This window comes from Meleagris gallopavo, chromosome 3 (genome assembly GCF_905368555.1).
Source record: "Meleagris gallopavo chromosome 3, MGAL_WU_HG_1.1, whole genome shotgun sequence".
Taxonomy (NCBI): Eukaryota; Metazoa; Chordata; class Aves; order Galliformes; family Phasianidae; genus Meleagris; species Meleagris gallopavo.
The window spans coordinates 51,854,206-51,877,994 of record NC_139406.1 but is presented as its reverse complement, the minus strand read 5'-3'; the positions used below and the strand labels follow the sequence as shown (position 1 = coordinate 51,877,994).

Genomic DNA, 23,789 nt, shown 5'->3' with positions numbered 1-23,789 from the left:
CTGCAGCACAGCCCGGCGCTGGGGAGACGCGGGGGGCTCGTTCCGGGGCGTGCCTCTGCTCATGGACGGCCCCGCTCGCTACAAAAGAAACAGGTGAGGAGAGAGCCGGGCCGGCCGGCGGAGGCTGCGCCGCGTCCCATCCCCGGCCCCGCACCTGCAAACCGGGCGGGGGAGAAGGCAGGGAAATAAATAAAGGCAGGAAGGCGGAGTGGGTGAGGCGAGCGCTTCCGAAGGAAGGAGGGGGGGCGGGAGGAGGGATACCCACACGTGCTGGCAGTTCATAGTCCTCACGGGCGTTTTGAACACCTCCTGGCAGATGGGACAGTAAAAGTCCTCCTCGCTGAAGCGCGCGGCGGCGGCTTCCTCAGCCATGGCAACACGTCGGGGTCTGTCTGTGCGGAGCGGGGACGAGACGCCAGTCCTACCCGGCCAGCTCAGCTCCGCTCCGCTCCCGCGAGGCCGGGCCGGAGGGCTGCAGGAAGATGGCGGGGGGCACCTGGCGCCAGGTGGGCGCCAGGCTGCGGCGGCGCGGCGGGGGGGAGGGGAGGGGAAAGGGGCCCGGGCCTGCGCGCCGCCCGCCCCGCCCCTCCGGCGTCGGCCCGGGGAGTGCCGCCGCCGCCGCCCGTTCCCTCCCGCCGTTCGGCCCTGCTGTTACCTGCCGCAGCCCGCGGACGGAGATCGGCGGATTCAACCGCAGCTGCGGACCGCCGCCGAACAGCGCCCAGGCCCCGCCGCCGTCACCCGGGGGCCAGGGGCGGGCCCGGGGCGGGCCGGCGTTTCCATAGTGATCGCCTCCCGGCCCGGCGGGACTATTACGATACCGCGAGGCGGCCTCGCCCCGCCCTGCCCGGCGCCGGCGCCACCGCCCCCTTTCTCTCTTCCTTGTCCCGTGGGCGTACCCGCGGCGGAGGTACACGGCGGGCCGGCTGTCCCTTCCCTTCTTCCGGTCGCGCTGCGCCGCTGGGTTTCGGGCCGTAGCGGCCCCGAGATGCAGCCCCGCCCCGCTTGGCGCCGGCCGACCAAGAGGAGCTTCGTCCCGCCGAGCCTGGCCGCGAGCGGGCGCCGCTGGTCGGAGGCCGCGACCTCTGTGGCGGCGTGTGGGCGAGCTCTGGTGTGAGCCTGGTCCTGTGGCAGCGCGTTGCGCCCTCACCTTGTCCTGCTCTGCTGTTAAAGCTTCTCGGCCCCCAAAAGTTTTTAGAGTTAAGAGAATCCGTATCTGGGAAAGGTCTTGACGTCCAAATGTTCGCTTGGGGCCTCGCGAGTGCTGTTGGCAATGCTGCCTTACTGTATGTCCCTGTCCCCCTGTCATCATGCCTATGTTGAGTATGCTGCAAATGCGGGTGTGGAGAAACGCCACGAAATGCTCGTCCCCAAAGTGGCTAGGGGAAGTGCTACAGGTTAGCAAGTGGATCTAGTACAGGCGCTCAGGGAGATAACAAATCCATGGCCAACCCAGCTGAGCCATTGACACCTTTCATTCAGGTAGCAGTAGCAGATGTACAGTTTGACTCTTGCTGACAGTATGAGATCAGAGGAAAGTGTTTGCAAGCGCCTTCTGCATAAATGGTGAAGGCATTTCTGCACTCTTCTTGATGAGGAAGTAGTGGTTCAAACATGGGGGTATTCACAAAGCATTAAACGCACTTAAGATATGTTAAATGTTCAGGAGCTTTGATTATTAACTAGGTGAACGTTTTCTGCTACCCTTTCTAGCACTAATAAATTTAGGACTTCATGTTGGGAAACTTAAGTTAGGTGTACAGTACAGGAGGAACATAAACCTGCTGGAGGAGGAGGGCCGCACACACGATCCAGGGGGTGGAACACCTCTCCTGTGAGGACAGGCTGAGAGAGCTGGGGCTGTTCAACCTGGAGAAGAGAATGTCCCAGGGAGACCTCATAGCAACCTTCTAAAGGGGGACTATGAGAAGGAAGGGTACAGACTTGTTAGCAGAGTCTGTTGTGATAAGACAAGGTTTCAAACTAAAATAGGAGATTTAGACTGGTTATAAGGAAAAAGTGTTTTACAGTAAGAATAGTGAAAAACTGGTACAGGTTGCCCAGACAGGTGGATGCCCCATCCCTGGAGACATTCAAGGTCAGGCTGGACAGAGGCTGAGCAAGGTGCTCTAGCTGTAGGTGTACCTGTCCATTGCAGGGGAGTTGGACTCGGTCACCTTTAGGGTCCTTTCCAACTCAGATTATTCTATGGTGTACGTTAGGCAGCTGCTGCAGCATAGCATACTGAGAAAGCTGACTCTCTGTGGCACCTTGGCCTAATGAAAGTATAAGCTTACACAAAACAAAATGTGTGTGCATGTCGTTCTGCTGTAAGACGTTACTGGTGAACACACTGCATAGTACAGAGGTGGCTGTGCCAATAACATCAGCTGCAGAGCAAGGTTCAGAGGATGGCTTATGGGAAGCCTTGCACAGCCAACTCAGGAATGTGTCTGACCTCTCACTGTGGTCATTTGGATGTTAACTCGGATGAGAAAGGAAACAGCACTTTAGTACTGAGTGAAAAAGACAATCAGGATGAGTGATTTATTTTCTGTTACATTGTTCTGCGTATGGAGCACTTTCCATACACGTATACCCACATCTGACATATTCACTTATGTCAGATAAGTTTTTTTACTGTGTTGTTTCAAAGAATTAATTTCTTACAGTGAGAAAAAAAATGCATCAACAAAAATTTCCCTGATTTATAGACTGATTAATTTATGAAGACGGACTAATGACAGCAGCATTTATGTGTGTAGTTTTACTGCTGTTACTAATATTTTGTTAAAAATTTCTGCCTACTGAATCAGACTGACAACAAATTTTAACAGTAATCCAGCAACATGACTGTGCACACCACTACATTAATGTAGTTATGCCAACAAATTTCTCTAGGTAGAGAAGAATTTGGACTTGCTTAACCCATCTAGCACTGATTGCCTCAAATGTAACTCTTGGCAGATGAACAACAAACAAAATGCTGGCAATACTTTTAAAAGCAACCAATTCATAGAGACTGTGTTTGTTTCAAAGTATATTAATTTGTGGAAATTATATTGGTTCATAATAAAAGTAAGATTCAGCTCGGGCCTGGTCTCTCGTATCAAAAATATGTGCCATAGGCTGAAGATAAATGGTTCCTTCACTTTCAGATTTCTTTTCTCTTTGGGAATGCAACTGTCTTTCCCACAAGCAGATGTCTAGAGGAGATTGCTAGGTAGGAAACTCTCTGTAGCCTGAAATTATGTTTTCAGGGAAGGGAAAATACAAAACATTAAGCCTTGTGGTTTACTTATGCCTTCAGCCTCCAGGATTTCAAAACTATTTAGGCTTCAGCCATCCCACAGGGCTGCTGCTTGTATCTGTCAGAGATCAGCAGCAAGGCAATGCCTCCGTTATCTGGTCCCATACTTTGGAGAGGAAAGAGAGAAAAGGAAATGAAGCTAAAGCTCGGGTCTTGCTTTCGATGAGGGTAGGGGATGAACTATTCTGTGATACTGCGAAGGATGTTGGCTCTGTTTTCTTATTCAGGATCTCAGTTATGACTAGCTAAAAATGCTGCTGTCCTTCCAAGCAAAAGCTAAGACCCAGATAAAGCTAAAAACTGTCCCAAATATTTCCTTTTTAGATCATACCACAGCAAGATTTGAAGGCCTTTCTGTAGTAGGAGTTGTGAAGTTCATCCACTCTTATAAACAATTTAAGAGCAAAGTCATCTGGGCTGGGATACTTACTGCACATGTTTTAGCTCAGGAGAAAGTCCAGTGCCAACAGCAGGACTCCTTGTGCAGAGGACTCACGGGAGAGGACGGAGCTGGAAAGCTGAGTTACTGAGGTAAGGTGTATTTTTGTACCTGGGGCTCTTCTGGCACTTGAGGTAACTGCTGTCCTGTACTCATCATTGCTCTGTTGAAAGCTGCTATGAGTTAGCTGAGCTATTCATCAGCTGGCAAAGAACTGCTACTTGAAGTAATTAACTGGCCTTGTCTGAAACGAAGTAGGAAGCCAGGCCTGTGGATCTGAGAAGGCATGAGGGGTGATGAACTGTGGTTGGTAGCAGTGCAAGCACAGCCAGAATATTCCCAACCACACCTTGAGTGGTAAAGTGTCTGCAGAACAGTTTTTTACATTTACGTGCATCAGTTAGGACTATACATTCCCACATGGCCAACTTCAGGTTTGCCACATCAATGCCATGAAACTACAGTAAGAGGAGAGTTACAGAGCCCTGAGTTTAGACACTACAGGACTGGGAGGGATATAGCACAGCTTTCAGCTTCAGCACTCAAGACTTATGTGCAGACACAGGCTTCCAAGTCTTCATCTTCCTGTAGGACTGCAGTCAAGCATGTCATCATGCCTCAGTTCCTCAGTCTCTAAAAGGGGAGCAGTTTTTAATCACCAAATAAGGCCGTGGTGAAAGTAAATTAATTACTACAAGTAAAGAGGCTTGCATTCTCTGATGGCAGGTGTTAAACAAAAGTAAAGATTTATTACTCAAAAATGTTGATAGATCCATTTGAACTTTGTTCAGGAGACTGCAGTATTTATGGATTAGAAGCTTTGGCAGGGGTAGAAATTGGGCTGGTGACCTCAGAGAAGTAAAGTAGGGGAAGATGTGTGTGAAGGCATTCATGCTGGAGCTAACATTATTGTAAATCTTGATCCTTTAATAAAGCTGTGACCTTGGAGTTGACAACTAGTATGCCATGGAGCAATATATAGCAACGGAACCAGCATGGTAAATCTTAGATAGTTTTTGCCATTGACATCGACAGCATGTAAAAAGAAATCAGGCAGTTGAACATCATGAAACACATTTATTTGAAGGAAAGCATTTTAAATCAAACATTCTAGATGAAATCAATGGCCTTGCCAACTTTTTATTCCTCATAATGAAAAGCGTTTGTGAAATGAAATCTCAAAGGTGACTTGTAGAATTTCTCATCAAATTTTTCAGTTTTCTGGGGGCAACTGTCACTGAAAAACTACATCTTAGATCACTTTTGCACAGCTGTTGTACAACTTTGTATAACTACTTTTTGTACAACAGCTTTGTTATTTTGGTGGCTTTCCTGACTGCTGCCGATGCAAGAAGAGTGCACCTCCTCTTCAGTATGCAATGGGCAGCTACCTAAAGTTCTGCTGGAGCCATAGGAGACACATAAGCAGAAGAGGAAAGAGAAAACTGTATTGCTTTTGCCAGGTATACTACCTACAAGGAATGCTTGCAGCCATTAACAGAACTAAAAAGAACTCTTCACCAGTGCTAACTTTATTCCCATATACAAAAAATTCTCAATTTTTTTTTATTTTTATTTTTTAAGGTGTGCAGGAAACCAGAAGTCCAATCATTTTGATCAATCTATTTGTTCACTTTGCTTCTAGGACAGAAATTTGTTCAATTACTCAAATGTTCCCACAAATAAGTAGAAAAAATATCAAGTGAATATTATTTCACTTTTTGCTATTTTTTTTTTTAAGATGGATTTCACTTACAAACCTCGCTAACTCTGAGCCCCATCTTGCATACATTGTAAATGGAAACTCAAGTGCTTTCTTACAAGGTCAGTAATACTGCTCTTGACAGAAGGTAGCATGCCTGATACTGCCTTTTTTTTTTTTTTTTTCTCTCACTAGACCTGGGCAGCCTGGTCTAGTATTCAACTGGGAGGTTGGTGGCCCTGCTTGTGGCAGAAGTGTTGGAGATTCATGATCCTTGAGGTCCCTTCCAACAGCATGCTCCTGGAATGGAGCTGAAATCAATGGGAAACGATGCTATAAAAGCCAGTTTATTTATATACTGGACTATCAGAGTTCATGACCTTTGTTTTTTTTGTAGAGTAACTGACAGTATTTGCTTTTATCATTACAGGAAAAAAATATGGGAGATTTAAATTAAATTTCAATTTAATTTAAAAGTTGATATAAAACTAGAACAATGCTTAAGAAAAGTCTGATCAGATTGTCAACACCCCATTAATTGCAAAAGGCTAAATTTTATTGTCCTTATTTACCTACAAACCACATGCTTCTGCTTGTGTAATGCTTAATGTTGTTATTCAGTACTCCTTATGCTCTGCTTACAGGATTCACATGCACATACTTTGAGAATTACCTGTCTGGAACTTTTACAATAGTAACTTCTGCAGTAATGCTTACGTCCCCAAAAGAGAAGTAAAGGGTATTTTATTGAATATTAAGATACTGTTAATAGATTTCAGTTTGTTACTTGAGCTACTGGGCAACAAAATACTGTTTAACAAAGTTTACTGTTTAACTTTCTACTCCTTAGGAGTAAACACTGCAGCACAGAACAAGATAAATCATTATGCAACATGAAATAAATGAGGATGTCATATGCAGAAACATTAATTAACTGATTATGCAAAAACAATCAATGTTAATGCTATTTATTAAAGAGTCCAATTTGTTGATGCATGGTATATTACTGCGTATATAAATAAATATTAATGAATCAATAAAGTGCTATCATATATAGCTCTGTTTTCATTCTGTGCATGAGTTATAAATTCGAATTATGAAGATGATTCATCACTTCTGCCCTCCATTCAAACACCATTTTCTTAGTGCTTTTCCACATGAAAACATATAAATATATATACATATATATATTTATGAATATTGAACATAAATGTAGGGATTATGCTACTCCCAGCTATGAATTTGTGTCTGCCCATGTCCCAAGTATTGTTGGTCTATATATATTTTATGGCTAATATATTCACTTTGACTAGCTAACAGGAGATTGGACTTGCAAATTCTGCTTTTGTTTTATTGCAAATAAAATCTGTTTGTCATTCAAACTATTTGCTCATTCCTTTGTTTATCACCCATTTGTTTATCATCCCAATACTATATTAATAACAAATAATCCATATACTTGTTGAGGTCTGATTCTGCGCACTCAGTGGGCCACAACAAAGAGGATCACAGTAAGACCTTTCAGCTTTTGTAGACATTCAGAATTAAGCCACCTATGTGAAGTTATCTTAGCCTAAAAAACAAAACAAATAAAACAACTACTACAAAAACATATACTCAAAAAAAAAAAAAAAAAACCCAAACAAATCTGTGAAAGACTCCTATGTGAGGCTGCATGGATAAGCAGTTCTCAAATAATAACATGTACGTGAACTGTTGAGTCATGGCCTGAACCACTGATTGATCACCTGGAGCAAGGACTGGGTCAGCTGTGTCAGGTGATTTTTACTAGACCTGTGTCTAGTACTAGTACCATTTTACTAGACCAGATGATTCACCTGTGTGACCAGAAGAGGTGGAGCGAGGCTAGACCCCATTTAAGGGCTGACTGCCACTGGGGAAGGATCTCTTTCTGGAGATCCCTCCTTTTTGGAGTTTTCCTCTGTGAGCCTAGGTCCTCAGATACGGGTGAGCATTTCTTCTTTGACTGTCTCTTTTCTACTGCAATATTTCCAACTATAACACCTATAAAGTGTTATATCCTAACCACTCTAGTTTTCCAACTGTACATTTGTTGACTTTGCATAATACAAAAACCCAAATTAGAATACGCAGCAAAGGCTGCATATGAATCTGAGTTATTTCAGTGTAGAGAAATAGCACGTGCATGGCTTAAAAGCAGACAATTGCAGGGGTTGGAAGGGACCTCTAGATATCATTCATTCCAACCTTCCTACTAAAGCAGATTCCCTACAGCAAGACAGACAGTTATACATGTCACTGAACCTACTAATGCTCCTGGCCGTAATTAAATATTTTAAACATTACATGCATCCACACTTTGCAGTGGGAGAGAGGGAAAATATGTTTTTCTTGCAGTGTAAAAAAACAAGTAAGCAATAAGTTTTATATTTGTTTATTGTCTCCTATCAATAATACTTGCTAGAATTTGTTTAGTCTGTGAATACTTAATGTATTTATGCACATTACCATATCCTTTCTAGTCTGTAGTAAGTGAGACAATGATCCAACAGGTCTGCACTGGCAAAAATGACAGGAATATCTGGTAATAAGAGATACAAGATTGTTAGTAGCAGCAGATATAACTGATAGGTCTTTAGTAGGACAAGTAATTTGAAAAAGTATTCCGACTTCTTTGGCCAGATATGATAAACTTCTTTTATATAGCCAAAACATAGCACGAGTGTTTGACATGCACATAGATGTGACATATGCCGTGCTAGCAAAAGGTCAGCCTTGCCAATGTATGCCAGCAAGTCAGCATACTGATCCAGAAAAGCATTATCAACCTAACCATGACCTTAAGGAAGAGTGGAAGAAACTACTAAAACAGACATTTGATAAAGGCATTAATTCATTGCTATGGTACTCTTAGAGCACGTATGACCAAACTACCAATTCTGAGGAGCCCTCATTAAGCATTAACACAATCTTGCTGAGAATTCCTACCTAGTTTTCAGTACAGAGTATGGTCTTATTGCATGGTGGAAATCTTGTTTTCAGGTTACAAAAGTTGTAAAGTGTGTGTACATAAAAGTTTCTGTGCATCAGAAGAGCAATAACTGAGTAGCAGGTATGTCCTCTTAACAAGCAAACTGAATAATGCATTATTAAAAATTGAAAAAACAAGAAGGATAGAGACTTTTAATTCAGTAAATTAGAAGCATTTTAATAACTATGTCACATCCTGATATTTAGACAAAATATTAGAAAACAGACAAAACTAAAGCCCTTTGAACTTCAAGACTTCAGTCACTGTAGGGTTGTTACATGCCTGATTCATGAATCTCGTGGGTTCCTATAAGAGAATGAAAAGGACAAAAAAGTGAACTTTCAGCATATGTATATATATGAATATATATAAAATATATAAACATATGTGCACGTATATACATATAAAAATATATATGTACATATGTTTTGTAAAAATATATACTATAAATATATAAATAAGAAAAGCTGTCAGTCTTCTTTAGGGAATGTCATCTGTCTTTTAGTATTTACCTATTTCCAGTGGTTGTACTTGGAAACTGTTTCTGAGGAAAGAATTATTAGAAGTGAGCCAACTATATTTAGATTATTGTCCTACTCATTCTGGAAGTCATATTTTTGAGTTTTTTTTTTTTTTTTTTTTTTTTTTTTTACAAACATACTTCTCCCCCAAGAAAGACAGCAAAAAAACTGTTAACTTAGCAAAATACTATTGTTTCTACAAGGAGGTCACATGGAGCTAAGTTCCATTGAAAATTGTAATTACTGCCAAAATTAGCATCCATTTTAAGTACTACTTGTGCATTATGATTTAAAAAATATTAGTACTAGATTGATATTGAAATCTATGAAACACTAACAAGTTCTAATTAAAAAAAAAAATCAGATAATTATTCCACCAGTTTGGCTTTACCATGTGTTAAAAAACACAAAAGCACTTTGCAGTATCATAATCTTGGTACAGAATTTCTAAGCTCCTGTACAGGTCCATATTTTCATATTATTGTTCACAAGTTCTCAAATGAACTAATTTCACTCAGACATAGCTAAGAAATCAGAAGCAGTACCTGTATGTAGTTATGTTTTATACTATGACACATTCACACATTGTCCTGACCATTGGTTAAAAGCCTTATATCAACATTGCAGCTGTAACTAGGGAAGAATATGTGCTTCCTTCTACTACTGGCACAATTCCTCAAGCATTACTCAAATATACTATCTAATAGGAGCATTCAGCTTATGAAATCAAAGGAAGTGAAATAATAATTATTTTGTAGTGAATTTATTTATTCCTTACATTCGCCCTTAATATTTTGGAATGAAATTTTGGAGGTTGTAAGAATACATTTCTATTTTGAGGAGTAGACCCTCCAAGCTCACATCTTCACTTGTTTTCAATGGTGAAAATCTAGACTGACTGTTAAAAACAAGTTTCCCAATTAGACAGTCCACTTCTGACCCCAATGAAGTCAGCAGCAAAACATTTCACAGATTCATTGAAGATAAGATTTAGGTTTTGTGTTGCTGCTGCTGCAAGCTATCCCATTTCCTTTAACCTGTGCACGACAGATCTTGTGAAGCACAGTCATGAGTGCTGTGGTTTAACCCAGCAGCAGCTCAGCACCACACAGTTGTTTGCTCACTCCACCATGTTCCCAGGGAGATGGGGAGAGAATTGAAAATAGAGCTCATGGGTTGAGATAGAACTATTTACTAAGATAAAGGGAAAAGAATAACAGCTGGCAAATATATATATGAATGTATATAACAAGTGATGCACAAGAAATTGCTCGCCATTCCCTGACTAATGTCAGTTAGCCCTCTGGGCAGCAGAAGAGAGAGAATAAGCATTAAGTATAATATATTAATGTTATTCTATGTCATACTTTAAACATTCATTAACAGTCTTGTTGAATCTTGGTGAAGAAATTTCAAATAATACTGACCTATGTGTCTGTACTGTCACTCCAATAAAGACAATTATCTTGACTACAGATGTAGCAGAATGAAACACACTCATGCCTCAGTCACTTAATTGCGATTTCCTCACCCCATGTGGAAATTGCAAATGAAATTAGTTTTATGGCAACACAGCAATCTGTGCATTGATGTGATTGAGGCACTACAGGAGCATTTGCCAACAGCAATCTGCCAAATATCAGGAACAATATACAAAGATATTCTGCAAAACTTGATTTTTAAAATATTGAAATTGAAGTCAATATTTAACTACTGTTAATATAAAGGTGTTCATGCAATTCACTGCTATTTTTAAGCAAATCTTACCCACTACAAAATCCATGGCAAAAAAAAAAAAAAGGAAAGAACCAACAGTATTAACAACAAAAAAAACATTTTTGCTGCTTTTCTTATGCTCTCTGTAATTCACAACTCAGCAAACAGCAGCCTTCTAGTAGTTCACACATTTGCTGATGGTTTACATGTCATGGTATTTTCACACTGCTGATAGACTAGCAAGATTGGAGAGTATTGCTTTGCAGTTAGCCAAACGAAATGATAAAATACAGATGTGAATACAGTCAGAGGAAAAACAAGAAGTCAGATCTAAGCAGTAGAAAAAAAAATTCATGTGTATAAAAGCATGGGGAAATTAGAGGACTGAAAAGTTCATTATAAAGACAAATATGTATTCAAAGAGATGGGAGAAAATACTTAGTTTTGAATACATGTTCAAGTAAATATGTATGAATTAGATCTTGGTTAACTGTTTTCCTATTGATATATGCCCTGCCCTCCACCACAGTGTCTTCTTTACCATTTGCTCTGTATCTTGTTTTGATGAATGTACATGTTCCAGTTTGAACAGCTGCATTTTAAACATTTGCATGAGTAAGTCAAGCTTCAAAGGCTTTATTTAGACCTTACCAAACAGTGGGAATAAAGAAATTCCTCAAAATTTTATATATTTATGCTGAAGTTTAACAAGTCTGGGTGTAGCCAAGAAGTTTACAATTGGGCCATTTGCCTTTTTCCAGACAAGCCAATGTACAGAATCAGAAAGATTCCTTCACATTGGCTTAGGCTCAAGCTTAATTTTTGCAGTATCACCAGCAGAATATTTTGGAGCACTTTCAGATTTGGAACTTGATAAGTCTAGCAAGAATCAGAAGTGTAATTCTTCCATCATCACATTGGTGGAATTTCTCCATTTCGACATGCCTTAAAAAAGATCTTAATAGTGTCAGTTCATGGGTGAATCTCTGGAATTATTTGGTAATTAGTGATCAAGGTTGCAAACCCGTGCTCCACATTCTGTGCAATTTTCATGTATCTTTGTCATTTTCTTGGCAACATCAGCAGCTGGAATTCCTTCAGAAAGGCTGCAAGCATGACAGTAAGATCAAGACCACATATTGTTCTTACAACTTGCAGAAATACAGGAGGGACAGAATCTCTATGTAGAAAGAAGTAGAAGCACATTAGTTTCCTGTCCAGTCAGGACAGGAATCAGAAGGGTCTCAGCTACAGACACAGTTTAAGGTTAACAAGGCAAGGACGTACACTAACTGCCAGTTGCCCAGCTTTGGCAGAGCTGAAGAAGCTGCTATGCCAGACTGCGGCCAGCAGTGAGCATGTTACTCAGCCAGGATGAGTGTGGGGATGACAGGCACAGACAAACAGGGTGGTGGCAAAAGTCCTTACACCTCTGATAAACCTGCTTGTGCCCCCCTCTGCTATATATTACCATCCTGAAGGAAACATGGCAGGAGCAAAACTTGTATGCAAGTCCAGCCACACAAAACCTCACGTAAGTCAGCTGTTGGAATTTGCACTGAAACAGGTAAGAAGCGGGAACATCTGTTTAGGCACTTCTGCTTGGCAATTTAAATGCAGTAACTTACAGAAGAAAGACACTTAATAATCCACATAAATCACTGTGGTCATTTGCCAGTCACTCAAACCAACATCAGTTGTCACGTTGAGTCAATTTTGGATACTGCAGTTCTCACCCTTCTTTGCTACACCTCATGGAAAGCCACCCACCTTTTCTGTCTCCTCTTCCCAACCTCCAGAGCAGCAAAGAAATCAATTACTTCTCTTTCTTTGATGTTTTAGTGCAAATCCACCTGCATTGCCAGAAAAATATTTCAGCTTTAACCTTTATCAAAGGTGAATGTTTTAACCTTTGCACAAGAGCTGCTAAGTCAAAGGTCTGCATTCCCCCATTACGGTGCAGACAGTAACTCCAGCAGAGGACCAGAGGTGGAAGAAAAACCTTCTTTCAGCCACTATGAAACAGCTTGCCAAAGCTTGTCTGCCAATTTCCAACATGCCAAACAGCCTGTGATCCATCTACAATAGGGTTCTAGATGTGATCTCTTCTTTGGAAGCCTTCTTTGGATAGCCCCATAGAGCTCCATAAAAGACAACTAAATCCCTAGTCAGACAGGTGGTGGTTTTTTGCAAGAGCACAAATTATTGCACAAAGTGCAAGGAGAGTACAGCCAAGACCCAACATGCTCTCTGTCCAAGGATAAACTCTGAATTGTTACACATGATTTACCTGCAGGCAGCTTTTAACTTGGATTAGTTCTATACTTTAGATGGGGTTGAAAGGGCTTCTTTGTGCTTTCTAAATATACAAGGACCATACTTGCTGTGTGAGAGCTTTCCCCTTATAGTGTCTCAAAACATAGACTACTCTTGGCAGTTTGTTAGCCCTCCCCCTAAACTGTCAGTAGCAAGAAAATAAATATGAAGGGTACAAGGGGAGATAAAGAACACTTACACCTGAGAGCTGTCACTGTCTGTTGTTATTAGTCAGTGATTTGTTTTACTGCCTGTAAAAACAATTAGGATGAATTTCAAGTTCAACAACAGAAGATAACCACCCAGTTTATTTCTGTGCTTTATTTGTTCCAGTGAAAACCCAGAGGTAAAAAACAAACAAAACCAAGAAACATCACAGAGGCCTTACTGCAGCTGTCAAAGCAACCTGGCAAAGAAACTGTTGGGTTATATTTGCCTGTGATGAGTAAAAATAAGAACACGTTCCTTTTAAGTGTCCTCAATTATGTGAACACCTGACAAACAGAAGTAGCATTGCCAACTATTTCTACAAGTACTGGCAATGTCATGATACATTTGGCGATGCACATAGCTGAATTGAAATCTAAGTTTTTCTCATTTGACTGAAGGTTACGCCTACTCTATTAGGTACAGTTAGAGTGTGTTTCAATATCTTTGGGGCAGTGTATTATTCATTATGAAAAAATATTTTTCTTTAATACTGGGAAAATTTGAATGTACATCACAAAGAATGACCAATAGCTGTGTGTGTCTCTGTATATATTTTCCAGAATGCAATGCATATTTTGTTACTTAAATGCTTTTACTGAAGCAAAATTGGTTATGACCCATTTTGAGCGGGTTTTGAGTAAGAAAGCAAAAAGGAAATGCAGTATATTTTGCAACTCCAAGATGAAAGCATCTGCATGTTCTATATCTCTCAGTTTGTATCTGGCCTGCAGTAAAACTTGTAATCTCCTGTCAAGTGATCTGCATGGAAATTTCCATCACAGATTTGCTTCTGGAGGAAGATGTCACCCTTTTCTGAGGCCAAACTCCATAGTGATGATTATCTCTGCTGAACATTTAAATATAAACAGCTTTGACAGTCATATTATTAACACGCCAAATCAAATTTGTAATAACAACAGAAGGATAGCAATATTTCCTGTGCACTTTCTGTTTACTCATATGTTACCTGCTGACGAATAATGAAAGCAAATGTTAGAACATCTTAGAATATCTTAGGTAAAACAAAAAATAATTTTAAATAAAGTTAAACAACGCTATCCATTTTTACAGAAACTGCAACAAAATATGTTCCAGCATATGTGAAATCTTGTCAGATAGAATCAAGTCAATGAATTTTCTTTGTCAGTTACTGCTTATCTTTATCACCAAATGCAACATGAGGAAAATTGTAATACCAAAGTTGAACTCTTATCTTGTCTATTATTGTGTTACTTTTGGTGCCACTTGTTTAAGATTTAGATTTTAGTTATACACAAATTTAATTTGTATCACTACATTAATAATATAATGCTATAAAATATCATTAACCACTGAAAGATAATGAAACACAAAAGCTATGGAAGAAAAATCAATCGGGGCCAAAACTGTAGTTTTTCCAGTATATCACAAATTTACAGTTTGATGTAATGTAAATATGAATAATGTATGGAAAGCATTTAGTCATCAATACAATCAATTTAGTCATCAAAAAGCAAAATGTTAAAAAAAAAAAAACAAATAAGCCCTTAAGTGCCTGTCAATGCTATGTGAAAATAATACTGGCATTATCATCACTGATTTATGAAGAATAGAAGTGCCATGAAGACAGTAGTAATTGGAGCACTGGAGTTTTCACGAGTTACTAGCAACAATTTTTCAGCACAAAGTAGGTACCACACACACAGACCTGAGCGTGGTGGGTAGAGGTAGAACATTTGCAAGGCTGGAAGCTTGTGATTGCCTGAAGTGGTCACGACTAATTACATCAAACAAAGGCAGACAGAGCACAGGCTCAGCCAAGCTCTTTCATATGTGTATGTGATTATATATGAGTAAGCATTACCTGTTCGTTTACATTTACTGAGTGTAGCAATTAGACAGATCAGTATCATGGGAAAGGTGCTATACCAGAGGTCTAATGATGGAAAGGTTGGCACAATAGAAAGATGCTATAGAGGAAGGGAAAAAGATTGCTCACTCGCATCAGAAGATTGCAGGTTCATAGAGAAAGGCTCCACCAAGGAGATCTCCAGAAAGAGATCCTTCCCTAGTGGCAGTCAGCTCTTAAATGAGGTCTAAGAGAGGTGCAGCCAGGATCCACCCCTTCTGGTCGCACAGGTGAATTGCTGACCCGGTTCTTTCCTCAGGTGCTCAATCAGTGCTTCAGGCCATGATTGAACAGTTACCTTATGCTGAGATACACATATGCAGATAAATTCTCTACATCTGCCTGATTTGTTTTCTATTAAAAAAAAAGAAAGAAAGAAAGAAAAAAGAAAAAAAAGGTCAAGAAACATCATGGTGTTAACAATAATTAGGATGTATATCAGAAGATTTAAATACATGGTAAGTGTTCCACAGTATTTTAGATATTACAAAACACTGTTTTATTAAAAGCTCTTTCTTGAAAAGGAAGGAATACCAATAATTAAAAGTTGATAGCAACCATAAACACGCAATAAAAAACACCCAAATGAAGCCAAAGAAAATTCAAGTCTAGCAAAACTAGAGACAATAGAAGGAAACCTGAAGTATAAACACAATAAACTTCTTTATTGTTAGAGTGTTGAAGCACTGGAAAAGGCTGCCCAGAGAGGTGGTGGCGACTCCTGTGGTTCTGTGAAAATAAATTAAAACATCAGTAAATGCTTGGTACTAGGTTGACATAAGAGAGCTAATGATGCAAAATATGTTCAGTGGTTAGCTGCTTGGTGGTATTTGGTAAGGAGAAGATGAAGTATTTATATCTGATCAGAATACTGTACAATTTGCCAGTCTACAAGCTAAATACTAAACCACATTTATTAGAAACAAATATGTTAAAAGGAGTGCACAGATATCTTTCAGTCAATAAGTAGAAGATCTAGCTGAGGAGTTTTCTGCCTTGCTGAGCATACAGTGGAAATCCTCCAAAGTTGAACTCACACAACATGGTTGACCTCATAATTTATAAAATGTAAAAGATGAAGTTCAGTCAATAAAAGCCTATTAACACTCTCCAAGAGTTTTGGAAAAAGTCCTCGTCAGCTGAACTCAGGCTGTTCTCTACTGAACTTAAAAATATATTGATGTTTGCAACTGTGCTGAGGTAATACACTTAGGAACAGTATTTAACTTGATACTTTGTGGTCTTCAAACTAAAATGAATTAGTATTGTATAATATTAATAAAGCACATGGGAAAAAAATGTTATATTACAGATCTTACAAAATAGCATCAAAACCTTAAAAACCCGATAGCCAGTAATAATTTTATGAATAATCTGGAAACAATTTTAAAAATTCAAATAATGTTTTGGGTTTTTTTTTTGGTCTATTTTTGCAGAGCCAAAAGCACAGAAGAAGTAATAAATGGTGATGACATTACAGAATGTGATCTGGTTTCCAGGATAAACTGGGCTCATTCAACTAGCATGCCTTCTGAAGTAGCCAAATGCAAACTCATATACTTTAGTTCTAGAAGAGTAAGAAGAGGCCAAACACAATGAAGCAGGGGAGTGGAGAAGCATGTGCTTCCATGATAGCACTACTACCAATGAAAGCAGATATATTCCAATGGGGTTAGCAGACAAAAAAAAAGGGGGGAGGGGGGAAGGGGGCAGGGGAAATTAGGATATATGTTGCTTTAGATTCATTATTCTAAGTGAAAGACAAATGAGTCTAGAGATGGACCCTTTGGCTCCAATGTTTATTGGAGACTGAGCTTGCATAGGTTTGCTCCTACTGTGTATGGGAAAGATGCGTACAGTAAAACTCCAACAAGAAATCCAGTAAGAGGGCATTCTGCATCCCTAGAAAAAGGCCTACAAAAAAAGAGTAGAGAAAAAAACAGGGTGGTGAAGAAGTGTCACCCTTTCTAGAGCCTCCACACAATCACAGAGCTGCTCTATTGAGACAGCTCTGTTGAGTCTCCTACCGTATCTCCCCCAGAAATGGTCCCAGCTCCTGTGAAGTGTGAATTGTATCTGCTCCCACTGACACTTCTTCAGCATCCTCTGCTAGGAGGCCAGACACATTCACCCAGTACTGGGAGCTGGAAGGGTGTCTTCCAGATGGCTTGGGCAAATCCAGGGAAAGAGACACAAAGAAAGGATGAGAAGGTTCTAGCAGGCAATAGCTTGAAGATACTGATATTTGCCTGCTAGGATGACATCAACAACAGTTATCAAAGCCACGATATTTACAGAATGTAGTCTCCTGTGAAGGTATATGAGCATCACCTTGACAGAGAGGAACTGGAAACATCATAACAACACAGGGCTGTATGAAAAAACATGGCACATTTTTCCCTCCTGATCCCTAAATGTGGCTTCACAAGTCCCTTCAGTCAAGGACTAGAATACTTTACTCAGCCTATGACCACAGATTGTCTGACTAAAAGTACATTAAGGAAACTGGGATAACAGAATGGGACTGGATACAGAGAGACTGGTCCGTAGCAAAGGCTCTGGAATAATTTTCCTTTGCATATCTTGAACGAGCATATAGTGAATATTGCTTCTGAACCACAGCACATTTTCCCACCCACACATAACCTGTGGCTTTGCAGTTGAAAATACTTGTTGAAGTACAAATATTTGTTGACAGACCTACAAAGAGCCCACTGAGCTGCCTTTCCTTCTTGTTCCCTGTCATGCTTAAAAATGCTAAAATTGTAGAGGAGTTTCTCACTTGATTTTACTGTCATTTATGCAAGTCAAAATGCGGCAAGTATTTCCCACTCCAAAAAGGGAAACACTAGAAAACATACGTACATAAGACAGTAATGCTGTTGCTTTGAAATAGGATATTTATTCAGTTTCAGTGAGCTTCCTGACGGGATGACTCTTCCTCTATTTACCTGCTTTTAATGAAGCTATTACACGAGAAAGTAATCTCCAACAATGATATTATTCAGCATAGCCTTCTAAAACATTAATGTCTTAACCTTTGCTAAAGTGAGTCATAAAATTAAGTAATTGAGTAAGATCAATTAGATGCATACTGCCAGGTGACAGGATGTGTAGCCATTACACTGGTTTTATAAAATAACTGTATAATCTCTAACATGCCCTTGTGCCTTGAAGAACTAGGGAAAATCCTGCTACATATATTTTAATTGTTAGCATTTTAAGAGAAAGGATAAAATCTTTTTGTTAATTCACAAAATTACTTAATTTCCATCCTTCCTTCATGAAGGAATAGCAATGAAAAAAAGCAGTACCTGAAATTTATTTTTGGTCATCAGCATATAGAAAAATAATCTATTGAAAGCCAAGTAAATAACTTTAAAAACCCTCTTTAGTACTTTTTCTCAGTTCCTTTTGTCTGATGCAGACTGTATCTGGGGCTTCCACATAGAACCACCAAACCTCCCACCTCAGCCACAAGGACTTCCCGTCAGGTTTAATCTTTCTAACCTGAAACCATTACTATGCCCTGTTCATCTAATTGGAGATTTGGATCCAATGTTTTTTCCTGGCAGTACTGACCAGGTACAGCTTTGTACATCGTTTTTTTTGTTGTTTTCCTTGGTGTTTCTTTGTTTCTTCCTACGTTGTCTCCTTTTGTTTTACTTATATAGTATTGCCTGATCAGTAACAATCAATGCTTTTTTGATCAACTTGAAGTATAAATGTAACAAATGTAACAAATCACTTGGTTTTCTTTCAGACTTCACCTTGTCATGTCTATTACAAACACAAGAAGTGGAAGAAAGAGATTATATCCTGTGGTCATGCTTTTCCAGTTTAGGAGCCAGCACTATCAGACTCCAACACACTGTTCCTTCCTCTGTTTCCTTTCTTTCCCAAACAGAAAAATAATAATTATCTGTTCAGTTCTAGTTCCTAACATTGTAGATGACTCTCTTGTAGGCAATATGCTATCCAGAAGCTGCTGAAAGAGGATATTGACTCTTTCTCCCTGCCATCCATCTCTTCCCAAGCTGAGAACTACATCCCTACAAATACCAGAAACAAAACAATTCAGATCAGAATTAATTCCTTCATGCTTCAGATGAAAGTGCATCTCCAGAACTTGAATAGTAGAATATAAGTAATATTTCCTTCATTCAGCAGGAAGACTTATGGGGAAAGATAAATATTAATAAACAGAATTACACACACTCTGCCTCTCTGTTGTCAGTTTTTTGGCTGAGCAAACAGCAGCAATGCTTTCAGTGCAGACAGCAGTAAATGACTGAAGTTACCCCAGAATGGAAGGCATAGCTATGTCTATATTTACAATTAGTGCAGCCTGGAAGTGAATTTTATAGACTGGATCAGCTGATACTTTTTGGCTTGTGGGCTGAGTGAACACAGTGACTGCGCCCATAGAAAACATTTTATAGTTCAGTTACATCTAAAATCGTTCCTTCACATGAATCCAAAGCATGCTTGCTTCTCATCCAAACCAAAACAGTGACAAAGTTATGTCCTCTGTGTTGTCCCTGCATGCCCATTTCATGCCAAGTAAAGTTTCATCAACTCCCTGGTGTTTTTGCAGATGGCTGAGGTTGCTCACAGCCCAGGTTTCCTTCGCAAGACCTGGTCCCAGCTCCTGCCCTGAGCCACTGCTTTCTTCTGTTGGTGCAACTCTGGTCAAGTGGTTAGTTGGAACACTTTAAAAACAGGGTTAATTTTCAGATGCCTCAGTTCTTTTCTTCAGCCAATGGTGCACTGTATATCCATTTGAGAACCAGAGCCAGATTTATGGAGGTAAAAAGTTTTGTTTTGTTTTCTTAAATCAGTAAATGAGGCTGAAGTTGGCTTGAATTCCTTTTGTGAATCCACTCCTTAAGTAGATATGCACATGTTGGCTCCTAAGATAAATAGGAACGCCCTGTAGTTACTTTTATTGTTGATTTGATTTAGCTACAACTAGGGTTGAAAGAATTATTAAACAGGGCATAGCTCAAAGGTTTTACATGCTATTTGGACTGTTTCAAGCTCTCCTTAAACTCTCCAGACACAAAAGAATGCAGGGAACACGAAACTTAGAAGAACTTTTCCCGAGAGAAATAGGATCATGACCTTAATTTGAAAAATTTCTGTGTTTCTCTTTCCTTTTTCTATTTTTTTTCCCCCCAAAAGTAATGATTTTCACTCACAAAGAGTCTAAACAGAGTGCTGTCACGGAACGGTGCAAACTGAAATAACAAAATGGTGACTTGAAAATATTACTTGTCCCATCTTTTTGCATACAATAGAGGCTGTTCTTTTGTTTTGTTTTGTTTTAATTTGTATTTCCTTCTCCTCAGTTGGCCTGAGGTCTGATAGATGAATTGCATCTGCCTGATTGTTAGGACTATTAAATACTAGTAATCTTGAGATGACCTTTCGATGGCTGTTTAATTGCTTGCCATGTAATAAGATATATTTTGCAGTTAAAAATTCCACCACAGCTTTAAATATAGATTTTTTAATTATTATTTTTAATGATGAGGAAAAGTTTATTTAATCTATTTGCTTGGTTTGGTCTATTTTATTGATTGATTGATTTGTAATGTTGTGAAAAGTAATCTGTTTCTGGACAGACAGGAGATTCTTATCATACAAAACACAGGAAATCTCAAATTGATTTTATCCCCAGGAGTAATATCTGGTGAGCAATAGAAAACTGCCAATATTGTTCTGATGCATTTATTATTACTGTAGGATTTTACAGTACACAGAGCTTTATTTATATAACTAAATACCTAAGAAAAGTGCCCTATGTGATGCAGGAAATAGTTGATTGTTAGGTGAGAATCTACTGTTTGAATCATTTTCATCTTGTCCTTATGCCTCCAACAGTACTTAAATACGTAGAAAAGGAGAACTAGAAAATCTGTTTCAGTAAAACAGTAGTGAGACACTATTCCCTTTTCAGAGAAAGATTACTGTTAAGAAACCTTTGCAAGTTCCTCTGTATTAAGCACGTTGCTGTCTTACTCAGAATATTAAAGTTTAACTGAGTAGCAAAAATTTTTAAGTTCAGCACCTCAAATCTTTTAACAAAGCTCACACAAATAACATGAAAATTTTCAGCTTCCCTGTGGACTGGAGTAGCAACAACACTACTGGTCTTAAACCACAATCAAAACTGACTATATTAAAAGCTACAGCATGTAGCTCAAGGAAATTATTTCTTCTGCTGTCTGTCAGTACTAGACACAGTGTGCCAAACTTAATTTTTGTCCCCGTGTGACTGGCACAAATCCAGGATCTTGTATATGTGTATTGCTACCTTCCTAAAGAGAAAGTGAAGCAGCAGTGCTGTTTCTGAAATTCATCCCCACCGAGATGTGTCGATAAAACTGTTATTTCTCCCAGTGGGCAGCAGGTTTATTGATGATGGTTGCTCCAGACTGGCTGGAGTTTGTAGTTCTACTTTGTCTTTAAAAACAAAACAAAGCAAAAACAAAAACTCCAACCAGCCAGTCCCCCCAAATAAACTAACAATAAGCTTCACCTCTTCCTGTGTCTCACCTTTATGTTTGCATGAGCTGTATCAGTTTCTTATTCAAATAATAGGACACATAGGACATATATCGTCTTTTCTTGTCCCATCTCTAAACCTACAATGTGAGGATGTGATTTGGCATCACTAGCCACGTGCCTGCGTGTATGTGCAAGACCTGCAGGTGCTGGGGCAGTGGCTGTGGCCCCAGCTTTGGCAGAGAGCAAATCCACAGCCTAAGCAACTGGTCCTGCCTGATGGGGACTTGCTTACAAAATCACCTTCTAATGACTTCTGTCAATATACTAAAGTGTATCATTTTCCACACCTGGCATGAAGGTGGAAGGGAGTGAAAAATCAAACCCGCAGCAGCAAAGCAACAGCAGTAGAGCCTATACACTTTCAAGTCCAGTTTTTTTTCAGTAATGCTTTGTTTTTACAATTGAGAGAGTGGACATATTTTTGTCTTCATGATTTTCTTTGATCCGCTTTATTCAAGACACCCTTTCTTACTTTTTCATTCTCTTATCTAGACATCCCTGTCCCAACCTATCACAACACACAATCTCACTTCTTTCCCACATAGCCCCACTTCTGTTTCTCCTCTGCAAAAGAAGCAGTATTTTCAGCTAAATAATCCAGATGGCTAGAATTTTGGATTATGATTATGACTTCTTATCAGCCCCTCTGTAATTCTGTTAATCCTACATATTATTAGGTTGACTTTAAAAGCAAAATTTTGCGCTCAAATTGCCAGGCTCGGGAATTACAGAAGTAATTAAAGGTGATATATTACATTTCTTCTGATGTACCTTCTGCCTTGTAAATGATGTTATTTGAATCCCTGACAGTGCTATTTTTAGCAAACAGATCTGAGATACAAACACCCTGAGCTACTGTGTTCCTTGAAGTCAGGGGTGTTTCTCTCTCCTTGATAGAGCAAACGCGTCAGGGGCTGAATCAAAGGTTCTAAGCCAGGGAAAAACATGGGAAGTGAAACTGAATCTCTGCTAAAAAGGCACCAGGATGTTCAATATTTAAAAATAGCTTTGAATGTCAAATCAGTTATGGTTAGGATTGGGACTTCTTTGCTCCACATCAATCTACCAGATGTAGTCTGTGTGCTGTTCTGAAGCACAGGATTAAGTGGGATGGGGAAAATGCACTGTTGTTTCCACATGCCAGGTGAAGGTCCCACTTTATCTCTGGAAACATTATTTTGGACTATCTCTTTGGAGAGCTTCCAAACATGGACGAGCCATAAATATTTGCAGAAAGTTGGCCTTTGACTTGTTCTAGTATCCATCAAAACCAAAATATTTTTAACGCAATCTTGAGTAGCTTTTGGATAGCATTTCCAGGATCAGCTGTTGAAGTGTGCCCAAAGGAGAGCAACGAAGATGACTGGAGGGCTGGAGCACTTCTCCTGTGAAGACAGGCTGAGGGAGTTGGGGTTGGTCAGTCTGGAGAACAGAACGCTCTGGAGAGACCTCATTGCGGCCTTCCAGTACTTGAGGGGAGCTCATAAGCTGGAGGGGGACCGACTTTTTACATGGTCTGATAGTGACAAGGGGGAATGGCTTTAAACTAAAAGAGAGGAGATTTATGTTAGATATAAGGAGGAAATCCTTTACTCAGAGGGCGGTGAGGCTCTGGCACAGCTGCCCAGAGAAGCTATGATGCCCCATCCTTGGAGGTGCTCAAGGCCAGGTTGGATGAGGCCCTGGGCAGCTGAGCTGGGAATGGGTTTTCAATCAGGATGGATTCATTCTGTAGTATCAACAGAAATAACCTCATCTTCTTTTTGTTTTTAAAAGATCACACACTTAGAACCACAGACTACTCCATAAGGAGAGAGTGCCCAAACGCTCTCTGACCTCCTCCAGCTTATAGTCGCGACCACGTCCCCAACTACCACCCGCCTCACAGGATCCCATCGCTACCTGCCAGAAAGCGGCGCTCGCCGGCGGCTTCCGCCCCATCGGAGCGCGCCCATAGCTCCGTCGTGCCGGGCTGAGCCTCAGCCACCCCGCGGCCACCGTCGCCTCCCCCTCGGCCCCGCCCCTCGCGGCCAATCACATGAGCGAGCGCGGGGGCCGCCGGGACGGGCGCTACCCGAGGGGCTCGGCGGAGGCGCGACAT

The 23,789-nt window shown here is 40.2% G+C and overlaps 3 protein-coding genes across 22 annotated transcripts in view; 1 reads left to right on the top strand and 2 right to left on the bottom strand.

Moving 5' to 3' along the window:
- RNF138 (ring finger protein 138) overlaps window positions 1-796 on the bottom strand; it is a 9,532-nt gene extending 8,736 nt beyond the window's left edge. For 5 of the 6 annotated variants that reach the window (XR_014882478.1, XR_014882477.1, XM_085220970.1 and 2 more), the window contains exon 1: window positions 266-386. Coding sequence is in view for 3 of the 6 variants with exons in the window: in XM_085220970.1 (XP_085077096.1) it covers window positions 266-372 (107 nt within the window). In the remaining 3 variants the exon portion in view is untranslated. Of the gene's footprint in view, window positions 1-265; window positions 387-655 lie in introns of those variants that run through there. The other variant, XM_085220972.1, reaches the window with a different exon arrangement.
- On the top strand, window positions 371-19,201 carry LOC146544709 (uncharacterized). The gene is made up of 3 exons (XM_085220969.1): window positions 371-3,841; window positions 5,491-5,573; window positions 19,082-19,201. Exon 1 carries the CDS (start codon window positions 371-373, stop codon window positions 1,115-1,117), a length of 747 nt encoding a protein of 248 aa, XP_085077095.1. The 3' UTR covers window positions 1,118-3,841; window positions 5,491-5,573; window positions 19,082-19,201.
- Window positions 4,807-23,789, bottom strand: LOC104910328 (uncharacterized). Of its 15 annotated transcripts, none has more exons than XR_014882485.1 (5): window positions 23,591-23,789; window positions 15,206-15,469; window positions 13,217-13,268; window positions 12,472-12,554; window positions 4,807-8,770 (listed from the first exon to the last, which is right to left on the bottom strand). XR_014882485.1 is itself a non-coding variant. In XM_085220975.1 (3 exons), exons 1-2 carry the CDS (start codon window positions 23,787-23,789, stop codon window positions 12,514-12,516), a joined length of 240 nt encoding a protein of 79 aa, XP_085077101.1. In that variant the 3' UTR covers window positions 4,807-8,770; window positions 12,472-12,513. The 15 variants fall into 15 exon arrangements, 3 of the variants coding, with proteins under 3 accessions (XP_085077101.1, XP_085077103.1, XP_085077100.1); XR_014882483.1 differs by having other exon boundaries at window positions 13,217-13,264; XR_014882482.1 differs by having other exon boundaries at window positions 13,217-15,469.

Excerpts from the sequence above, each read along its gene's own strand:
- LOC146544709 (XM_085220969.1), top strand. The coding sequence starts at position 371 with ATGGCAACACGTCGGGGTCTGTCTGTGCGGAGCGGGGACGAGACGCCA.
- LOC104910328 (XM_085220974.1), bottom strand. The coding sequence starts at position 23,789 with ATGTCGCGCCTCCGCCGAGCCCCTCGGGTAGCGCCCGTCCCGGCGGCC. Across the intron at positions 15,845-23,590 it reads CGAGCGCCGCTTTCTGGCAG|AACCACAGGAGTCGCCACCA; the intron begins GTAGCGATGGGA and ends TTATTTTCACAG.